The sequence below is a fragment of the Phalaenopsis equestris genome, unplaced genomic scaffold (assembly GCF_001263595.1).
Source record: "Phalaenopsis equestris unplaced genomic scaffold, ASM126359v1 Scaffold000244, whole genome shotgun sequence".
NCBI lineage: Eukaryota > Viridiplantae > Streptophyta > Magnoliopsida > Asparagales > Orchidaceae > Phalaenopsis > Phalaenopsis equestris.
The window spans coordinates 194,407-214,471 of NW_018164686.1; the positions used below are offsets into that span (position 1 = coordinate 194,407).

General features: G+C 35.4%; 1 protein-coding gene across 1 annotated transcript in view; it reads right to left on the reverse strand.

The window, feature by feature from the left end:
* Window positions 1–9,405, reverse strand: part of LOC110024083 — a 40,291-nt gene extending 30,886 nt beyond the window's left edge. The window contains 6 exon segments of the mRNA XM_020723827.1: window positions 5,227–5,439; window positions 5,441–5,541; window positions 5,635–6,117; window positions 6,507–7,877; window positions 8,569–8,677; window positions 9,160–9,405. Of these exon segments, the coding sequence (XP_020579486.1) occupies window positions 5,227–5,439; window positions 5,441–5,541; window positions 5,635–6,117; window positions 6,507–7,877; window positions 8,569–8,677; window positions 9,160–9,405 (2,523 nt within the window).
* Window positions 9,406–20,065: the final 10,660 nt, after the last annotated feature.

The following is a 20,065-nucleotide window of genomic DNA, read 5'->3' on the forward strand; positions in this document are numbered from 1 at the left end:
GTAGGGAAAATAAAATTTAACTTAGATTTTAGTGGTAAATTAGCACAAAAAAAATGAAATTTTTAACTTGATTCTAGAAAGTGGTCAATAGAGGAGATGGGGTAGTTTCTAAACTAATGGGAGATGAAAGTGTGATATAGGGCGAAATGAAAATTATTTTACAAATATTTAAATCTTCATCATTCTTTTCAATTAAAACCAACCATTCATAATGACAATGCAATTTAATTTAGATTTTAATAATAAATTAATAAAAAACAAATAAATGTGACTTTGATTTCTAGTAAGTGTTTGACGAACGAGCCTAGACTACTTTATAAATCAATGGGGGATGGAAGTGTGATGAGGAAAAATGAAGAGTGTGTTATGAAATGTTTAAATTTTCACCATTTCTTTCGCTTAAAAATTGATTTTGTCATGACTAGATACCCAATTAAGATACAAAAAGTGGATTAACTTAAAATAAAATTATGATAATATAAGAATAGAATATAGTGGAGACATAACTGACCAAAATACATAATGAGCAGTCCAACCTCCACAAGTAATCTTCTCTTAGAAGCTCCCCAAGGATGGGGAGCACCCTCGCAAGTATTCCCCATTTAAAGATGAAAGGGCACAAATAGAATTTCAACACATAGCCTAAATTTTCATTCATTAAATAACAATATTATAAGTCATTAAATGGAGTATTTATCTCAAGAGAGAAAATAGGAGTAAACATAATAAGTATAAATGAAGTTTGAACGGCTAAATGTAGTTTTTAAAAGCCACACATATCAACACTTATGCCATAAACCATACATCCTGGTGTAAGAAGAACAACACAAGGAGATATACTCTCCCAAATGTTCCAATTGCTCGATGACATGCCGTTTAATCTCAGCATCCTCATCAAGCATTAACTAATAATGAAAAGCCGTTTAATCTATGAACGCAGTGTAAGACAGTTAAGATGCTCATGGTCCACCAGATTTATAGCCGTTTAATCTTAGCATCCTCATCAAGCATTAACTAATAATGGTGAAGATATGGATGAGCATATTCATTACAAACTTTATCGCATGCAAGATGTTTTCCAATAGGGGTAACTCATTAGAGAGCTCATATGGACAAATCACCCAAAATTCAAAAAAAAAAAAAATTACTTACCTAGTGAGATGAAACGAGACCTGACATGCTCAAAATAACTAGTTCATAAACAAAATGTTCCAACTCTTGACAGCGAATAATATTGAAGGTTTTCTTTGTCTGGAGGGGTAGAGGACTATTGAGAGTTATTGAACGGCCTGCTTAGCTTTTAGTTGAATTCAACACAATGCATTTGCCTTAAAATTTGAATACATACATATTAAATCATCCAATGTGTATGATGCCTAGGTCAAAGAGCTATAGCCTAAATAAGGCATGTGTCATGTCCATAGGGAGAACTTCACATTATATGTACTCGGCATAAATGATGAACAAAATCGGGCCAATAAAGCACTAGGAGGCAAGCACTGATGTCTCATCCACCCATTAATATGTTGCAAGGTTCGGGGTGAGCTTCATCTTAGCCAATGTAAAGATAGCAACTTTCGTGCAATTATCATTGTTAATGATCAATTTTGCACTACAAGTCGCTACCTTTGAAGCCTGAAAAGTAATGGTATGTCACTAGTTCATGCCCAAATAGGGGTGGTATGAACACAGTGCAAGACAGTTAAGATGCTCATGGTCCACCAGATTTATCCCTTGATCATTGGGTTAATTCCGATTAAGAATTTCAATGATAGCAATAAAGTATGGCATAGTGGCCTATTTTTCCACATGAAAAGAGTGTAATGTTGGAAGCTTTGAAACCAAACGTTCCAACAACACCCATTTCCTTAGGATTGGTGGATCACTTAGGAGCACAAGGCAATTGTTGAGACAAATGGGTTGTAACTTCTAGAAAAAGTAAAGAAATTTCTATAAGACTAAATTCAATGGTACTCTACTCAATTTGTATGGTAGAATGCATCTTCAAAAATTTAGGTCTCTCGGCTGAGGAACACTTGGCAAATGTCTGCATGCAATCTAAAAGAAAAAAACCTTGAGACAATGGTTTGAGCAAATCATAAGCTCAATAAATGAAGCCAAGTAATAGGCAATGGACATAAATCATTATTGTAAAAAAGTCAAATCATTAAGGTATTGTATTGTATGTTTCATTGTATCTTTCACCCCATCCCATGATGTAATGGGTGGAACATTCAAGAGATAGAACTGCTGCTTCACATTGACCCAATAGGCCTTAACACACCATTTTAACTTCATGCAAGCAAATATAATTTGTAAATCTTCAAATATGGCCATCTAAATGAAATATCATTTTACTATCCACGAATCAATCCATTAATACATTCGAAAACAGGTGACCAGTAAGAGAAAAGTGTTCCGCCTTGACTTTATGGGTGATGATATCATCAAATCTCACTCATTATGGTGTGGAGTGATGTAATAATAACCTAAACTATAAGAAACCTCTTCATAGTATTGTTGATATCATTTACATGGCATTGGACAAGGGGCCTTATAAGCCATTCAGCCTGTCAAAATGGCAATACAACACAATGTCCAAATCAATCATGATAACCATCCAAATGTTTAACAAGATTTTCTCAAGCCCTGAAATGGAAAGGGGAAGTACAAGAAAGTGGAGGGATTGGTTTTGGAGGTTGAATTTTTCACCATCATCATCATTGGATGTCATTTAAGTCATATAAGATTTGGATTGAAGCCTAAGAAGTATTTTAAAAATTATCATGTGATTAACTAGCTCATGGGAAATAATGTCATGCCCTTTAATTGACCAAATTAGTAACCATAATAACCATCCAAATGTTCAGCTAAATTTCTCTATTCAACAAGCTCTTGAAGGATTGGACCCATCACTCTAAAGTTCAATCCATGAAGAACAATGCAATCTCACCTTAAACAAGCTAAAGGCTTCTAAAACTACAAAACAGGAGAAAAGATATAGCCCTCAACATTCTAGCCACTCTTGCATCACGCAAGGCTTTAACTTTCTTGATTCTCTCGCCACACACAAGGACTTAAACGTTCTCATAACTCTGCCTTTGACATATGAAGCTCCCAAGGACTCATGCTCCCAACATTAGGTTTGCGCATTTACAATTGAGGACGAAAAAAATGAGGGCGAAAGAGAAGAGTGTGCTTTAAAAGATAATGTTAATGACAATGAAGGAGATGAGCTAATTGGATTATGATGATAATGATGATTCACTAGATGATTGAGTACTTAAGTTTAACCATCAATTTAGTTGTTCACATTACCATGATAGTTTATTTTTCAATCTAGTAATGTTTCCAATTTAGTTGCATTTTTATCCACAATTTTTTCAATATCATACTATTTATAACATAGCATTTGATATGCCATGCGATATGGCCCCAATAGCACATTTATGATATGATGCACTATTCATCGTTAATAAGTATGATTTTGGTGTGGTTAGTCAAAACTAGAAAAATATAAATGATTTTGGTGCGGTTAGTCAAAACTAGCAAAATATGAATTCTAATTTTAGTAAGGGGTCTACAAGATTATGCCCTCAAAATGATACACAAATGCAACGAACCTTTAACCAAAATAAGTTGGATGTGTAATGAACCTAATGAAGTGGCAATACATGAAAATCATTGTATTTTGATAAAAAAAAGCTGATCAAATATCAAGAATAGCAAGCATCCTATCCAAAAATTATAATGAAATTCAAATAAAGAGAACAAACGATAGCAAGCAAAAACGTTTTATGGCAACTAAAACAAGGATCAACTTTCATTGACACCAAATGAAATATGCACTGCATTAAAACTAATTATTTGATCATAATAACCACCGCCTGAAGATTAGTGAAGAGGGATAAAGAGTGATAAATTTAGAAAAAGCACAAAGGAAACAATGAAGTTAATACAAAAATAGATTATGGAGACTTGAACAGCCAAAATTCTTAACAATGATATCAAAGATGACCTGCATCAGAAGTCCTTTATTGTGAATGTTGCTCCTTTCTTGGAATTCATCCAAAGTAACACACTCACATTCACAAGTACTCTTCACTTGAAGGCGGAAGAGTAAAAGGAGAATTTTCAGAATGTAACCAAATATTTTACTTACTAAACAATGTTGCATGAGTCATTAAATAAGACATGAGAGACGAAACCAAGATTGGTTGGTCAGCCAAGGCTTGACTTGAGAAGGGGAAAAAAATGGAGTACTCATGATGGGAGATTTTAAGAGCTACAAGTAGAATTCAAGAATTCACAAATGGAGTACTCATGATGGGGGATTTTAAGAGCTACAAGTAGAATTCAAGAATTCACCCAAAGCACACTTAAATTCTTATATTTTATAAAAGAAAGAAGGGGCTAGAGGCTTCAATGAAGAGTGAGAGAGAGGAGAGAGTGTTGTTGATTAAAAGAGAGGGAGAGAGAATTGGTTTGACTTCACACCATACACGAAGTCCTCACAATAGAAATATCACTAGATATAAAAGACATGGTATAGACCCTTGAAACACAAATCTAATAAACAAAGTGGTAAGGAAAACAACAATACACTGCATCTAAGTTTAATTACGATATTTAAAAATCTATGATGATAAAGGCTTTCAAACTCTTACTAGAAGTAATTGTGACAGATAACAACTTTTATTGGGAAAAAAAGAACTATTATTAAAGAAAAAATCTCATATACACCCATCCAAATAGCCTCATAAAAAAGTATTGATTGAGAGAACATGGAGATTTGGTTGAAACAGTAATTCTCCAACAAAAGAAATGAGAATGTTGGAATTCAAATTACCAGTTAGAAAACTCAATATGTGGTTTCCACCCAAGCAAACACCTTAAAGATCAAAAACAACAGGACTTCAAGACATAAAATCTCATTCAACAACTTTCCAATAAAAATATCCCATAACAAACAACTAGCATTGATCTACTAAAATAATTTATTAGACACTCACCTACAGAGAACAAGCAGCTTCTTGCCTTTGATACCATAAATGTTTAGAAAAAATAAAAAATAAAACACAAATCCAGTTAAACCAGATCAGCATAGCTAAAGAGATTTGATAGCTTTCATGCGGTATATGATAAACTATTCTTCAAAAGTAAGGAAATGATGGAAATGTGCTGGTAATCAAATTTAACCAAGAAAAAGTCTGAAATAAGTCTTACCTCTAGATCACAAAACTCAAACCAAGGGCAGAAATCTATGATTTCACAAACAAATACGAATACCACCTTTTCACGCAAAAGAAAGCCTGCATCAGATTCGAGCATATCCGACACCTTCATAAACTGGAGGAAAGAATTATTCCTTGCTTCGGTAGAGATAGAAGATTCTTTCTGCACAGTTTTAGCAGGGTTCTTCTGGTTAACCACAGCCATTGTATACTCTATACTGAACCCAATAATTTTTATCAGGATCACTACCAGCTGATTGATCACTCTCCAAATATATGCATATTGTATCAAAAGATTCATAGACACCTGTGCAAAGTTTCAAGCAAGACTTTTTAGAAGTGTAATTGACTAATTGTGTAACATACTCATATATTACTTATTGGATAAAAATCTACCTACCTATTCTCAGCTCACAAGCACCAGCTTGAAAGAATTTACTGAAGATCTTCCGAGTTTCCATGATTTCCTTGAAGGATAAGAAGTTCTCCACCCTCCAAGTGAATGCACCCCTTTTTGAAATGTTATCAATTTGAGTACAAGAGGTCATTCCAGAATTTGACAAGGACTCCGCATCACAGTATTCTTGCATTATCGAAGTTTCCTTCAATATAAGAACCTCAGCTGAGAACACAACTGTGTCCTGGACAAGAAAACCAGATTCCTGATCAAAAAGGCTAGTCAAGGTAACAAATTCACGCCAGCCCCAATCCTTTGCTGCCTTGGAATAGCGATTTTGTGATTCCTTGGTCAATGATTTCTCTTCCATTTTCTGATTCACAACTGAAAGCCGGTGACTCACAAAGCAACTCCAATCACTGGTTGTGTTCCGAGAGTCAGTGACCTCAAGGAAAACTGAGAGGTGGCATGGCGGTTGTGACTGACCTGAAGCATATCATAAAAAGAGAATAAACAACTAGTTGAATTATGATACTTTTCTACCATGACAATCTTATATCATTAGAATCTTTACTAGGTTTCATTACTAAATCAAACATCAAGAAAATATTGAAAAAAATACTATTTTCACCTTTCCTTCATTAAAACTGGAAACACTTCAGGCGACCAACATTGTATTAATTATGTCAAAGCTACTAAAGGCATTATCAATTGCTATTTCACAAATGTAAATCATATTTCACGAATGTGACTCAGATAATGCACATAATTACTGAAACTTTACGTAAGGAAAGAGGGTTCCTTATTTTACTATACTGAGCAAACAAATGCTACAATAATTGACATGGAGATGCAAGTGGAGTTGAATACTTTACCCCTGGGATAAACTATGAGGCGACAGTCCCTGTTGCCAATTTGGAACCTCCTGCTTTTCACACAGAGTCCAGTGATCTTCCTCTTCTTTAGTAGGTCCTTCAACCGAGTAAAATTCTCAATCCTCCAGGTGAACTTACCGAAATGGCCGTCTGACTTCCTTGCAGAGACCCTTCCCCCAAGCATCAAACCAGGGTTCTTGGAGAAGCTACACGACTCTTTGATGACATGGAAGGAGGTGCTGAACACTGCCGCCTCATCAACAAGATAGCCAGCCTCATGGTCCAAGAATTCAGACATTCTCATGAAATCGTTCCAGCCAAGGCTGGTATTGTCCCCACACTTACTGTCAGCCGCAAAGCGGCCGTAAGAGTCGCGGTGAATATGGTTGGTTCCAGCGGGGCGTTGGCTCAACACGGACATCCGAAAAAGGCACCAGCAACTGCGGTCAGGGAGAAGGGTTTTGTCCGTGTCCTTGCTCTCCAAACACATGGAGAGATGGTCTGCACCGGATACAGAGCTCTGGTAGACGCTGATTCTAAGGTTGCAGTCACCGGCAGGGAAAACGGGGCTCATTATCTTCTGTGTCTTTATCATGTCACGGAAGAGACCGAAATTGTGGACCTTCCACGAGAACTTGCCGCTGAGTACATCAGATGAGGAGGAAGAAGAGGAGGAAGGAGAATCGAGAGATGCAGAACCAGCACTGTCTCGGGAGAAGGAGACGGACTCGTGGAGGAGAAGGATATCAGCTGTGATGAGAAGAGAGTCAGATGGGGAAGAAAGGAACCCCGCTCGAGGGTCGAGTATGGCGGACGAGGGGGTGAAGTCGCACCACCCATGGGATTTCTTTTTGGAGGAGAACCGATGCCACGAGTCGCGGGTGATGGATTTAGAATCGTCTTGGTGGTTGACGACAGAGAGTCGGTAGCTAGCGAAGCAGTCCCATTTGGAAGAGGAGGAACCTCGTGGGTCGACGATCTGAAGATAGACGGAGAAGTAGCCTGGTAGGGCCTGTGAGTCCCCTTTTGGGTAGATTAAAAGGCGGCAGTCGTAGCCCCCGACCTCAAAGTAGCGGCTCCAGAGAGCGCGTGCCTTTGCGCGAGGAAACTGCGCCACCGACCACCGACACAGTACCGAATGCTCCCCTCGTCTCTCCACCCACACCGACTCCTGTCCGCCGCTCTCCCTTCCCGCCCTGACCTGAGCAGCCGCCGAAACCGGGCGCGCGCACCGTGTGCTTCCTGGCCCGCAACTGCAGCAGCCTGGCGCGTCTCGGCGAATTCCCAGGCCTCCGCCTGCCGAACATCCTGTACGGCTGGGAATAGGGAGGCGGGTGACGATAAGGACTCGGAGGAGGACGCGAGCTTCATCTAGTAGAAATGGATGAATCAAGCCGGAAAATCTCGCTCCGCCGCCACCGCTGAATCTCCACCCTCCTTCGAGCTCTCTTTATTCTGCAAAGGGGAGAGCTTCGGGCTCGTTCGGCATCGGGAGGGGCAGGACCAGGGAGAAGGTAGATGGTATTGGAAAGGGGGGAGAGAGAAACAAAACTAGACGATAAATTAGAAAGACGTGATGGTTCTCATCTAATTTTGGATCCAACCGTCCATCTTCTAAGGGCTTTTAGGAGGCTGCTTTGTCCTTCTATTTCCATTTATACGTGGTCAGGGTTTACACCTCATTAGAGACTATCTCTTTAGAAACAGCTGTGAAGTTGTTTTACCAATGGATCGAAAGTAATATTGATCAGGCTATCAACAAACTATCTAAACAGCAATGCATCACTACCGTGTTACAACAATTGGCTCTGATGAGCAATATGATAAGTAGTTGCAATATATTTGAATAATTCTTGAAAGTAATATATTTGGATAATTCAACGGTGAAATTATTGTGACGAGGTTGTTTCTAAAATGAAAACTATAATGCCCCTGCAGAATATGGTTATTGATACGTCACCAACAAATTTTCATCAGTCAGCACGAATCTCGGTGCAATTTTTTAAACAAGAAACATTCAAACTTCTATTAAGAGTCATCCAGAGCTCCAATTTCAACAAACTTAAGCGGTCGACAGGGTCTTCACTCAAAGACCTCAGAAGGCTACAAGCCTCATAAGGCACAGATACATCAAAGACCTCGGCACAGATACACTTAAAGACCTCAGAAGGCTACAAGCCTCAGAAGGCACAGATACATCAAAGACCTCAGAAGGCTACAAGCCTCATAAGGCACAGATACATCAAAGACCTCAGAAGGCTACAAGTCTCAGAAAACACAAGTGCATAAAAATTCCTCAGAAGGCTACGAGCCTCAGAAGAACTTTACACAATTAAGAAGCCACAACAACCGTGGAAGCAACAAAAAAATACATTGTTATCATGTACAATTGTCACATCAGATGATTAAAAAGACTACAGATACCAACACATACATGTACAAGGGCTACAACAAATCAGTTCATCGTCAATTAGAGTTGGCATCGCCTTCCGTCGGCATCGCCTTCCTAAAATTGCATCGCCTTCCTAAAATTCCAGTATTTTTGATGATCGTTAAGGGGTATCCAGATATCATCACCGCATAAGCATGAAAATTCCCCTCTCATGGCGAGGGGAGAAAACTACATCATTTTTTCATCACTTTCAGAACTTGCCAGCACGAGAATCTCCTTCGGAATATGCGACGCTCCATCACAACGTGTCTCGTGGTCGCGACGCCCCGTCACAAAGCGTCGCTGCAACACCCCGTACTGACGCTCCGCCGCAACGTTTCGCCTCAACTCTTCGCCGCAACATTTCGCCGCAACAATTCGCGGCAATATTTTGTCGCAACATGTCACCGCAACACTTTGCTGCAACTCTTCACCGCAACTCTTCGCCGCAACACTTTCCCGTAACATTTAGCCGCAACGTTTTGTCGCAACGCTTCGCCGCAAATCTCCACTGTAACAAGAAAGAAGATCTCGTTGTTTATCTGCTACGCAGAACGCAAACGTCTTTCTTCTTTCGGGAAATCCCGGATTACCTTCTAGGCAGGGACGGGGACTCCACCTTTTTTCTCCTCTCATTTGTCTATTTATAGAGTCATAAAAAAAACAGTTAATTTATTTAAAAAAAAATTATTTCATATTCCTTCAGTTTTTTGACCTTTTAAATTCTGCCTTTATGACTGAAATTAATTAAAATTAAAATACCAATAAATTAATAAAAAACTCTTCATATTTTGTGATTTAAAAAAATATAAATACATTTAAATATCTATTTTTATTTAAATCCTGCTATTCAGTGCATCAGCTGACCCACCATTCATTTTTTAATGCTTCAGCTCCCGCAACACAGCATTTGGCCCAATGACAACCCTTCAGCTCCCACAGCATTCGATCCAATGAATCCCGCTTGGCATCGCCTTCAGAACTTGCCACGCCCCGCCTACAAATACCAACATATACATGTATAAGGGCTACAACAAATCAGTTCATCGTCAATTAGAGTTGGCATCGCCTTCCTAAAATTCCAGTATTTTTGATGATCGTTAAGGGCTATCCAGATATCGCCACTGCATAAGCATGAAAATTCCCCTCTCATGGCGAGGCGAGAAAACTACATTATTTTTTCTCACTTTCAGAACTTGTCAGAGCAGCACGAGAATCTCCTTCGGAATATGCGACGCTCCATCACAACGTGTCGCGTAACCGTGACGCCCCGCCGCAAAGCGTCGCTGCAACACTTCGCCGTGACGCTCCGCCGCAACGTTTCGCCGCAACTCTTCGCCGCAACATTTCGCCGCAACAATTCACGACAATATTTTGGCGCAACATGTCACCACAACACTTTGTCGCAACTCTTCACCGCAACGTTCCGCAACACTTCCCGTAACATTTAGCCGCAACGTTTCGTCGCAACACTTCGCCGCAAATCTCCACCGTAACAAGAAAGAAGATCTCGTTGCTTGCCTGCTACACAAAATGCAGACGACTTTCTTCTTTTGGGAAATCCCGGATCACCTTCTAGGCAGGGACGGGGACTCTACATTTTTTCTCCTCTCCTTTGTCTATTTATAGAGTCATAAAAAAAATAATTAATTTATTAAAAAAAAATCATTTCATATTCCTTCAGTTTTTTAACCTTTTAAATTCTGTCTTTATGACTGAAATTAATTAAAATTAAAATACCAGTAAATTAAAATAAATTAATAAAAAACCAGTAAATTAAAAAAAAACTCTTCATATTCTGTGATTTAAGAAAATATAAATACAGTTAAATATCTGTTTTTATTTAAATCCTGCTATTTAGTGCATCAGCGGGCCCACCATTCATTTTTTAATGCTTCAGCTCCCGCAACATTGCATTCGGCCCAATGACAACCCTTCAGCTCCCGCAGCTCCTTCGGATTCGACTCAGTTCAGCTCCCGCTGGTCCCGGCCAAATTCAGCTCCCTCCGGGTCTCAGACGGGTGGCCTCCTACCCGGTGTGGCCCACGAGTCAAGTTTTTTGACTTTCAGGTCTCGGCCCGATTTACAGACCAAACAAAAAAGATGTATAAATATATATGTTTTGGGTGGGATTTGATCTCACGGCACCTGCAAATGACAAAAATCACATACCAACTAAGTTAGTCTTAATTTGTTATACGTGAAGGATAAACAACAATCTTACATGCATACAAATGGTGATAAACTATTCATTCTTTATGTCTTACAAAAATACAAATAATAATAAACTATTTATTCATTTACTTATTAATATTTTCGGACGAAAAAAAAAAGTTCTCGCCCGAAAATAGGGAGACAACTGATACGTCACCAATAAATTTTCATTAGCCAGCACGAATCTCGATGCAATTTTTTAAACAAGAAACATTCAAACTTCGATTAAGAGTCATCCGGAGCTCCGATTTCCTTGATATGAAAGTTAGTCAGTCTAATCCGAGTCAAATCAAGCCTGGATCAAATTATTAAAAAAATCATTAGAGGATTTTCGGAGGCAATTGAAAGGTCAAACGGATGTCGAATCTAGCGAGTTCATTGTCGAATCAAGCGTCTCGACAAGATGAATCCAACGAGCTCAAGATTGCTCAACTCCAATATCGTTAAGGCACTCAAATGTTCATCAAACGTCATCTGATCAAAGGAATCTCTCTGTATCGTCCCATCAAAATCTCTCCGTATCGTCCTATCAAAATGGTTCATATTCCTGCATTAATTGCACTTAAAAAACTATAAATAGAGCCTACTCTTCACATGAAAAGGAGGAGGCTTAAGAGAGAACTTGAGGCTTTGAGAAGGAGCTCAAGTCCAAGATCATCATCGCCATCGTCGATCGCCGACGACCACCACTGACCGTCAACAACCACCGGTGACCGTCCATCACCGACCGTCATCGATTGTCGTCAAATACTGTCGATCACCGCCGACCTCCATCAACCACCGCTGACTAGACGTCGTTGGTCAACGTTGTAATTTGGAAAACTAGTAACCCTTTCTAGTCAACGTTGTAATTTGGAAAACTAGTAACCCTTTCCCGCCTGTGGGAGAAAAGACATTTGTAATCAACAACTTATAGTGGATTTTTACAATTGGGCAGGCCCCGTGGGTTTTCCCCTTTACGGGTTTTCTAGATAAAAACTTCTGGTGTTATCACAACTTATTCATTTTCAACTGAGAATGTGTTGAATCTTCGTGCAACGCTAAGACGATAATTCATTACTCCGCCGTGAATTTTCTAGCACACATCAGTTATAAATGTACATTTTCATAAATAATTCATACCAAACAACTAAACCAAACTACAAATTATTACAAAAAAGACTGAAATATAAAATATTACATTAAAAATTATATATCACAAAATCTTAATAAATAACACAAAAATTGCAATTAAAATAAGAATAAGTAATACAATTATAATATTAGTCTTCATTTCCAAACAATTAAACCTCTTGAAAACTTTTCTTTTCAAAGACTCTCCACACATTATAAATAGAGAGTACAACTTTAGCCAAAACCAGATCAATCTCATCAAATCCATATTTCAAAACAAAAGCACATAGTTCTTATGTATTTACATGCATAGCTAGGGGAGTCCATTTGGTTTGTTTTACATGCATAGCTAGGGGAGTCCATTTGGTTTGTTTGGATGTTTTGGATAGTAAATTTGTAACACCAAATGGTATTGGATGTTTAAAACATTAATCTGAATTGACCAAATAAAATGTGCAACCGACCCAACCAAATAATAGTTTGGTTTGTTTATTTTGCTTTGTTTCTGGCTAAACCAAAATTACTTGTAAACCATAAAGTAGTACTCATATTTATGTTTTCCTTTTTTAGAGCTAATTGGACAATTGTATTTATGAAATATATATTAATAAAATAAACTACTTTTTTATATTTAGTACATAAGTTATCAAAAAAACACTGTCATTATCGGTCCCAAGCCCGGATGTGAAAAGTGGAGGGGTGTGTTAGGTGGGCGGCAGCCAGTGTAAAACTTGTCAAACAAAATCATGACATGAATCCATTTGATCTTTGTATAAGTGTTAGGGCGTCCCCTAGAAGTGACACGTTGTATATTTTGAATACTGTGAAAAGTGTGCAAAGGTCATTACACCGGCTTTCGGGTGTAGTGACAATTAAGCAAGGGTTTCCACACTACGGACGGATGAGGGTAAAGAAGTTAGTCCATAAAACTAATGAAACATAAAACTAATGACCATAAAACTAATGAAATTAATATTATGATAGGATCTTGAAATATAGACACTCTCAATGGTAAATTAATGGAATAATTTGATATTATGCTTCATTGAAAGATTAATATCTTGTGTATTCAAGAAATTAAATGGGTTGTAGAAAAGGCTAAGGAGATTGATAACTTAAGTTTTAAACTTTGGTATTATGGTAAATGGTAAGAGTCACACTTAAGAGTCACACTAGAAATGGTGTACGTGTAATTATAAATAAGAGTTTGAAAGATAATGTGGTAAAATTAATAGAGTTGAAGATAGAATTATAGCCCTTAAGGTGCTCCACAAGTATGTTTAGATATAGGGTCTAAAGATAAAGTCTGGAATGACTTAGAAAACTTAATACAAATGATACCTCTTGAAGAAAGAATTTTTATTGGAGGAGATTTAAATGGACATGTCGGTAGAGTGGTAGAATATTTTAGAATTATTCATTGCTACGGTTTTAGAGTGACTAATGAAGAAGGTGGAGCTATTTTAGATTTTGCTTTAGTGTGCGATTTTGTTATTACTAATACTTTATTCATGAAAAGAGATGAGTATCGTATTACTTATAAGAATGAATATAATAAAACACAAATTGATTATTTTCTTATGAGAAGAAGAGATCGTCGAGATTGTAAAGATTGTAAAGTCATTCCAAGTCATTCCAAGTTTCAAGTGAAAATTTAAGTACCCAACATTGTTTATTAGTTTTGAATTTTAAGATTAAGAGTTGTAAAAAAAAATACTAGGACTCATCATCATAGTATTAGATGGAGAAACTTAAAAGACACAAATAAAGTTTTTTGTATGAGTAAAATTCAAGATTTCAAAATTTGTGATATTCATGAAGATGCAAATGTTATGTGGGATACAGTAACAAACTCTATTAAACTAGTAGCAAAAGATGTGCTTTGACAATAAAAACAAAAAGTTTTTATAAATAAAAATAGATGGTAGTGGAATAATAATGTGCAAAATAAAATAAAATATAAGAAGTTATCTTATAAAAATTGGTTTAAATGTAAAAGCTTAGGGAACTGGGAAAAATATCAAACGACCCGCAGGAAATCTAAAATAACAATATGTGATGATAAAAATTCTGCTTTTAATGATCTCTATAATAAATTAGATACTGAGGGTAAAAAATATATGTATAAACTAGCCAAACAAAGAGAAAAAAGAAAAGATTTAACTCAAGTAAAGTGTATTAAAGATGAAAATCAAAAATTGCTTTTCTTAAAAAAAGATATTCAACATAGGTGGGATTATTTTGATAAGATAAAATTTTTAGTGAAGTTTCTGTAAATATGATCGACCTTTATGATCTTAATATTTTTAATAATAATAAAATGTTTCATTTTTACCGTTGTTTTAGTAAAAAAAGAAGTTGAGGAGGTTTTAAAGAAAACTAAGGGTGGAAAGTTTGTAGGACCTAATGATATCCCAATTGAAGTATGGAAATGTTTAGGAGATTTGGGAGTTTCTTGGCTTTCTAAACTCTTTAATATTATTTTAAAAACTAAAAAGATGCTTCAAGAGTGGAGGAAGAGTATTTTGGTCCCCATTTTTGAGAATAAAGGGGATGCACAAGAGTGTGCAAATTATAGAGGAATTAAGTTGATGTGTCATATTTTAAAATTATAGGAGAGGTTAATTGAACATAGGTTAAGATGTATTACAAAGATTTCTCATAATCAAATTGGATTTATGTCAGGCAGGTTTACTATGGAAGCTATACATTTATCGAGGAGTTTGATGGAGAAGTTCAGAGATAATAAGGAGAATCTACATTTAATTTTTATTGATTTAGAAAAAGCTTACGATAAGGTTCCAAGAGATATCCTTTGGAGAGTTCTTGAGAAGAAAGGTGTTGCTATGAGTTATATTCAAGTAATTAAAGATATGTATACTAGAGCTGCTACTTGTGTTCGAACTGAAGGAGGATTAACCAAATAATTTCCTATTTATGTTGTACTACATCAGAGGTCGACTTTAAGCCCACATCTTTTTGCTTTAGTTATGGATGATCTTATTGGACATTTACAGGAGGATGTACCTTGTTGTATGCTTTTTGTTGTTGATATTTGATATCCTTCTTGTGGATGATATCCTTCTCGTATATAAGCAGAGAGAAAACGCCCAGGAAAAACTTGAATTATGGACGTCTACATTGGAGTCTAAATGCCTTCATTTGAGTAGAACTAAAACTGAATACATGGAATGTAATTGTAGTAGTAGTAGCTATAGTGACAGAAGTGTAACTTTGGGTGATCAAATTATTAAAAGGTGTGAACGATTTAAATATCTCAAGTCTGTTGTTCAAAGCAATGGTGATATAAATGGGGATATTAATAATAGAATTCAAGTTGGTTGGTTGAAATGGAGGAATGCTTCAGGCCTTTTGTGTGATAGAAAAGTGCCACTTATACTGAAAGGAAAATTTTATAAGACGGTGGAGAGACCTGCAATGCTCTATGGCTTTGAATGTTGGCCTTTAAAAGAGAAACATAATGCTAAGTTAAGTGTTGCCAAGATGAGAATGATTAGGTGGATGGGTGGCTTTACACTTAAAGACAAAATGCAAAATGATTATATCCGTGATAGGGTTAGTGTAGCTCCTATGATGGAAAAAATTAGAGAAAGTTGTCTTAGATATTTTGGTCACATTAAGCGCAGACCATTTGATGATCTGATTAGGAGAGTAGATGTTTTAGATTCGACTTATGTTAAGAAAGACAGAGGTAGACCTAGGAAGACTTGGGCTTAAAAAAATGATCTTAATTTATGAGAACTGAAATAAAATATGACACTAAATAGGACACAATGGAGAAAAAGGATTCATGTAGTTGACCCCACGTAGTGGGATTAAAGCTTTGTTGTTTTTATTGTTGTTGTTGTTGTTGTTGTTATAAATAAGTTAGAAAAAATATAACTTAGGTTTCAATGAATAACCTTTTACAGAAATAAAGTTAAAATTTTATTTTATAAATAGTGGTCTCTTAAGGGATGGTTTGGTTGACATAATAAACGAATTTTGGCACATAATAGTAATAGTGCAATGATGATTGATAAATTAATGATAACTATCATTCACTAGCTCATTAATGATAAAAATTAGTAGCTTGACAAATTTAACATTGTAAGGATCACATATGACTAATTTTCTTACAACATTGTGATGTTTGAGAACAAACCAACTAATGAAACTTGTAAAGTGATAGACAAGTCGAAGGCCAAACATGGTTATTAAGTTATTCAGTAATATGTTAAGGAATGTTGATAAATATAAATCATAGTTAAAATTGGTGAGCATGAAGTGAAGTTATAAGAATAACTAATTTGTTTGATTTTATGAGTGTCCATCAATCTATTAGTTTTGTTTTACATTATTGATAGGATGCAAGACACAAATAGCAAGTTATAATAATGAATTAGTAACCAAAGGCAAGTTGCAACATATAGCAATTATCATACTTTCATACTTTTAAGTTGGAGATTAAAAAAAATTACACCAACAACCAATGAACCAATATCATGGAAGTATTGATAGAGAAGTTAAAAAAAAAATCTAATGTGCATAGAGCAATTCATATACATAAATTTATGCGCAAAAAAAAAAGTTTTATGAGTTCATGGTGTAATATAATTCCTTATGGCATTTTTTAAGTTTTAGGAGAAACTTGCAAATTAATAAAGTTCAAAGGAAGATTGGAATTTTGTCTCAACTAAAATTTCTTAATAATTGACAGGGCCAAAACATCTTTACTTTAATTTTATGGGATTAATTATTTCTTATAGATTTAAGTTACCGTTATTAATTACATCACAAGCGTGATACTCAAAAATAACTATGATGAAGAATATTAATATATATTAATTTACTTTGGATTGATCATCAAAGAAGTTTATATATAGCGGAATAAATAGAGGTAGATGCTCAACTTGATAAGGATGCCATATTTAAAGGGCATAAACTCATCTTGGCAACATATATGTATCAAGATTTTAAGAGTACGGATTAGAAAATACAACATTTGGATTATTCTATAAGGAAACAAAGAGAAAATTCACATATTCGAAGTTTATTATAATTGGATCAAATAGCTTAAGCTCACTATGAGGCTTGAACTTGAGAAAATATTTAATATCGAAGAGTATGTGAGTATAATAAATATTGAAAGAGTTGTGTAGTTGCATTCCAAATGAGATGGTGGTTAAGATAGGTAATGATATTATAATAAAGAGAAATGAAGAGAAATATAGATAGAGGGATCATGATTGATGTACATGATTCAATTTTCTTATTCTTAAGTGATTAAAAATGATGATCATTTTTAGTGAGGTTATGCTAGAAAATTTATTTTAGTGTTGACCTAGCATTAGAAGAGATAATCCAAAAGTTTTTATTTATTATGGTGGGAGGCTGAGGGTGCAATGAACTCTCTCAGTAGTTGGAAGAATTTTCTTGGAGTTAATAATTAAGAAAAATGAGTCAGCCTAAGTCTTACGATAAGTTCAACCCTAGAGCTCCAATTAAGTTATCATATGGTGGAAGATATATCTACTTTAAGTTGAAATTTATATATTTATTTTGGAATATTTACTGAAACTCTAAGAGGTTTAAATGACAAAAGAAAAAAGAAAGTCGAGACTTTGGGTTGACTTGACTACTATAAAATTATTATGTTGATGAAAGGAATTGTGTTTGTATGAATGTGTTGGAATGATTTGGGATATTAGGATAATATGTGTATGTGAGATATGAAGTAGTTGGTGATAATTCAAGAGGTTTAAAAGGGTAGTGGAGAAAGGAGTGCAAAAACTAGATCATGCGAACATCTAGTTTGGTTGACATCTTTAGGAAGGATTTAGAATTTTCTTATGATTGAAAGGCATAAAGAATTAATTTAGGATGGCACTAGGAATGATGATAAAGGATTTTATCAATATATTGGAAGAGATTTCAACAAGTAAAATAAAAGTACCTAGATCTTCCACTTAGAAGGACTAAAAAAAGGAGTTAATCACCAGGCACTCAACTTTAAAGATTACACTATTTAGTTGTCTTTTTAAACACAAAAAAAGACCATTCATTCTAGAATACAATTAAGAGAATATATCAAGTTTTAAAGTTTAAATTGAGAAAATAATATTACAAAATAAAATCCAAAAAATATTGCTCTAAAATTATCTCTCCACATGGGATGGTTTTCTTGGTGTTAATTAAATTATGATAAATGCAATTAAAACTCTCCCATGTGAAGAGAAAGATTTACAGTTTGAAAATTTAAATTTTTTAGAATTTCTAAATTTATTCATTGTTGTAATTTTATTTATTTTCATAGTATAACATTTTATCATGCATAGTTGATGACGCTTTCTTGGTTTTTATTTTGAACCTTTACCCTTGATATCAAGATGAGATCATCATAGCCTAGATTTTTCCCTAAGTTTTTAAAAAAGATTAAGTGATGAGGCATCATGAAGTTCTATCTGATACAATTTTAAAAATCAAATCTAATATCCTGGTTTAATTACTTTCACATAGAATCGCTCAAAGCTTATAGCTAAATCAAAGAACTAATAAACAAGACTATTTTTTTATAATCGTTTTAGTTTAATATTAATCAAAAATTAACCCTTGTATTTTAATCAAATAAAATTAAATGAAAAATCTAAAGTAGTTTGTATTTGTATGGATAACTATTTAAGACCTAATAGGCACTTATTAGGAATAAAAGCATATCTCATGCTCTTAAATATTGAGTAAAATGTTGGATATAAAAAATAGTATTCCATGATTCTACTAAATATACGGACTTGTAATTCCTTGAACCTATTCACTAAGTTACTATGGATGAGAAACTTTCTCAATAAAGATTTAAGAATATAAAGTTGTATGCCTTCATTGATAGCTCTTTGTGGATGAATAAGTGGGGTTTATTTTCATGCTATTAAAAATTAAGAGAAATGATGGATATAGCGAACAATCTTCACTAATTATACTACATATAGAGGCCTACATTTCTATGGAATTTATTCATGTAGAAACTGCTCCGCCGATCACTAACACAATGTTGAGTGCTTTGTATTTCTCTATGCCCACATTGAATTTTGTCCATTGATCTTTCTTCTCATCAACATTGAAGCAACATTAACAACCAATGATGTAGCGTCCACTTCATTTGATACCTCAATTGATGTGGCTTAATATGTCTTAGACACTCCATTGACCTCTTTGTGATGAACATGTAACGTGCATCAAGGATAAGTTGGTGGAGAAAAAAAGAGGGCTAGGAGGAGAATGACAGTTTCGTCTAGTAGTAATGGATGAATCAAGCCCAAAAAAATTGATGCCTCAATTGATGTGGTTTAATATGTCTTAGACACTTCCTTGGCCTCTTTGTGATGTAGATGCCTCAATTGATGTGGTTTAATGTCTTAGACACTTCCTTGGCCTCTTTGTGATGTACATGTAACATGTATTAAAGATGGGGTGGTGAAGAAAAATGAGGACTAGGAGGGGAATGAGAGTTTCATCCAATAGTAATGGATGAATCAAGCCAAAAAAAAAATATAATCTCAATCACCTCCATTAAATCTCCTTCCTTCAAGCTTGCTCTTTATTTTATCATGGATCAATGGAGGAGAGTTATGTTCTCATTTGGTGTTGAGAGGAGGCTCGAGAGAGAAAGTAAAGTGTGCAATAAAAAGAATAAAAAAATTAGGAAGATGAGTTGAGTATGAAGGATTTTTGTCTCACCTCTACTAATTTATCCTCTTAAGCTGTTTCGTCCTTTGTAGCATGGCCTTTTAGTCTCCTACAGGCA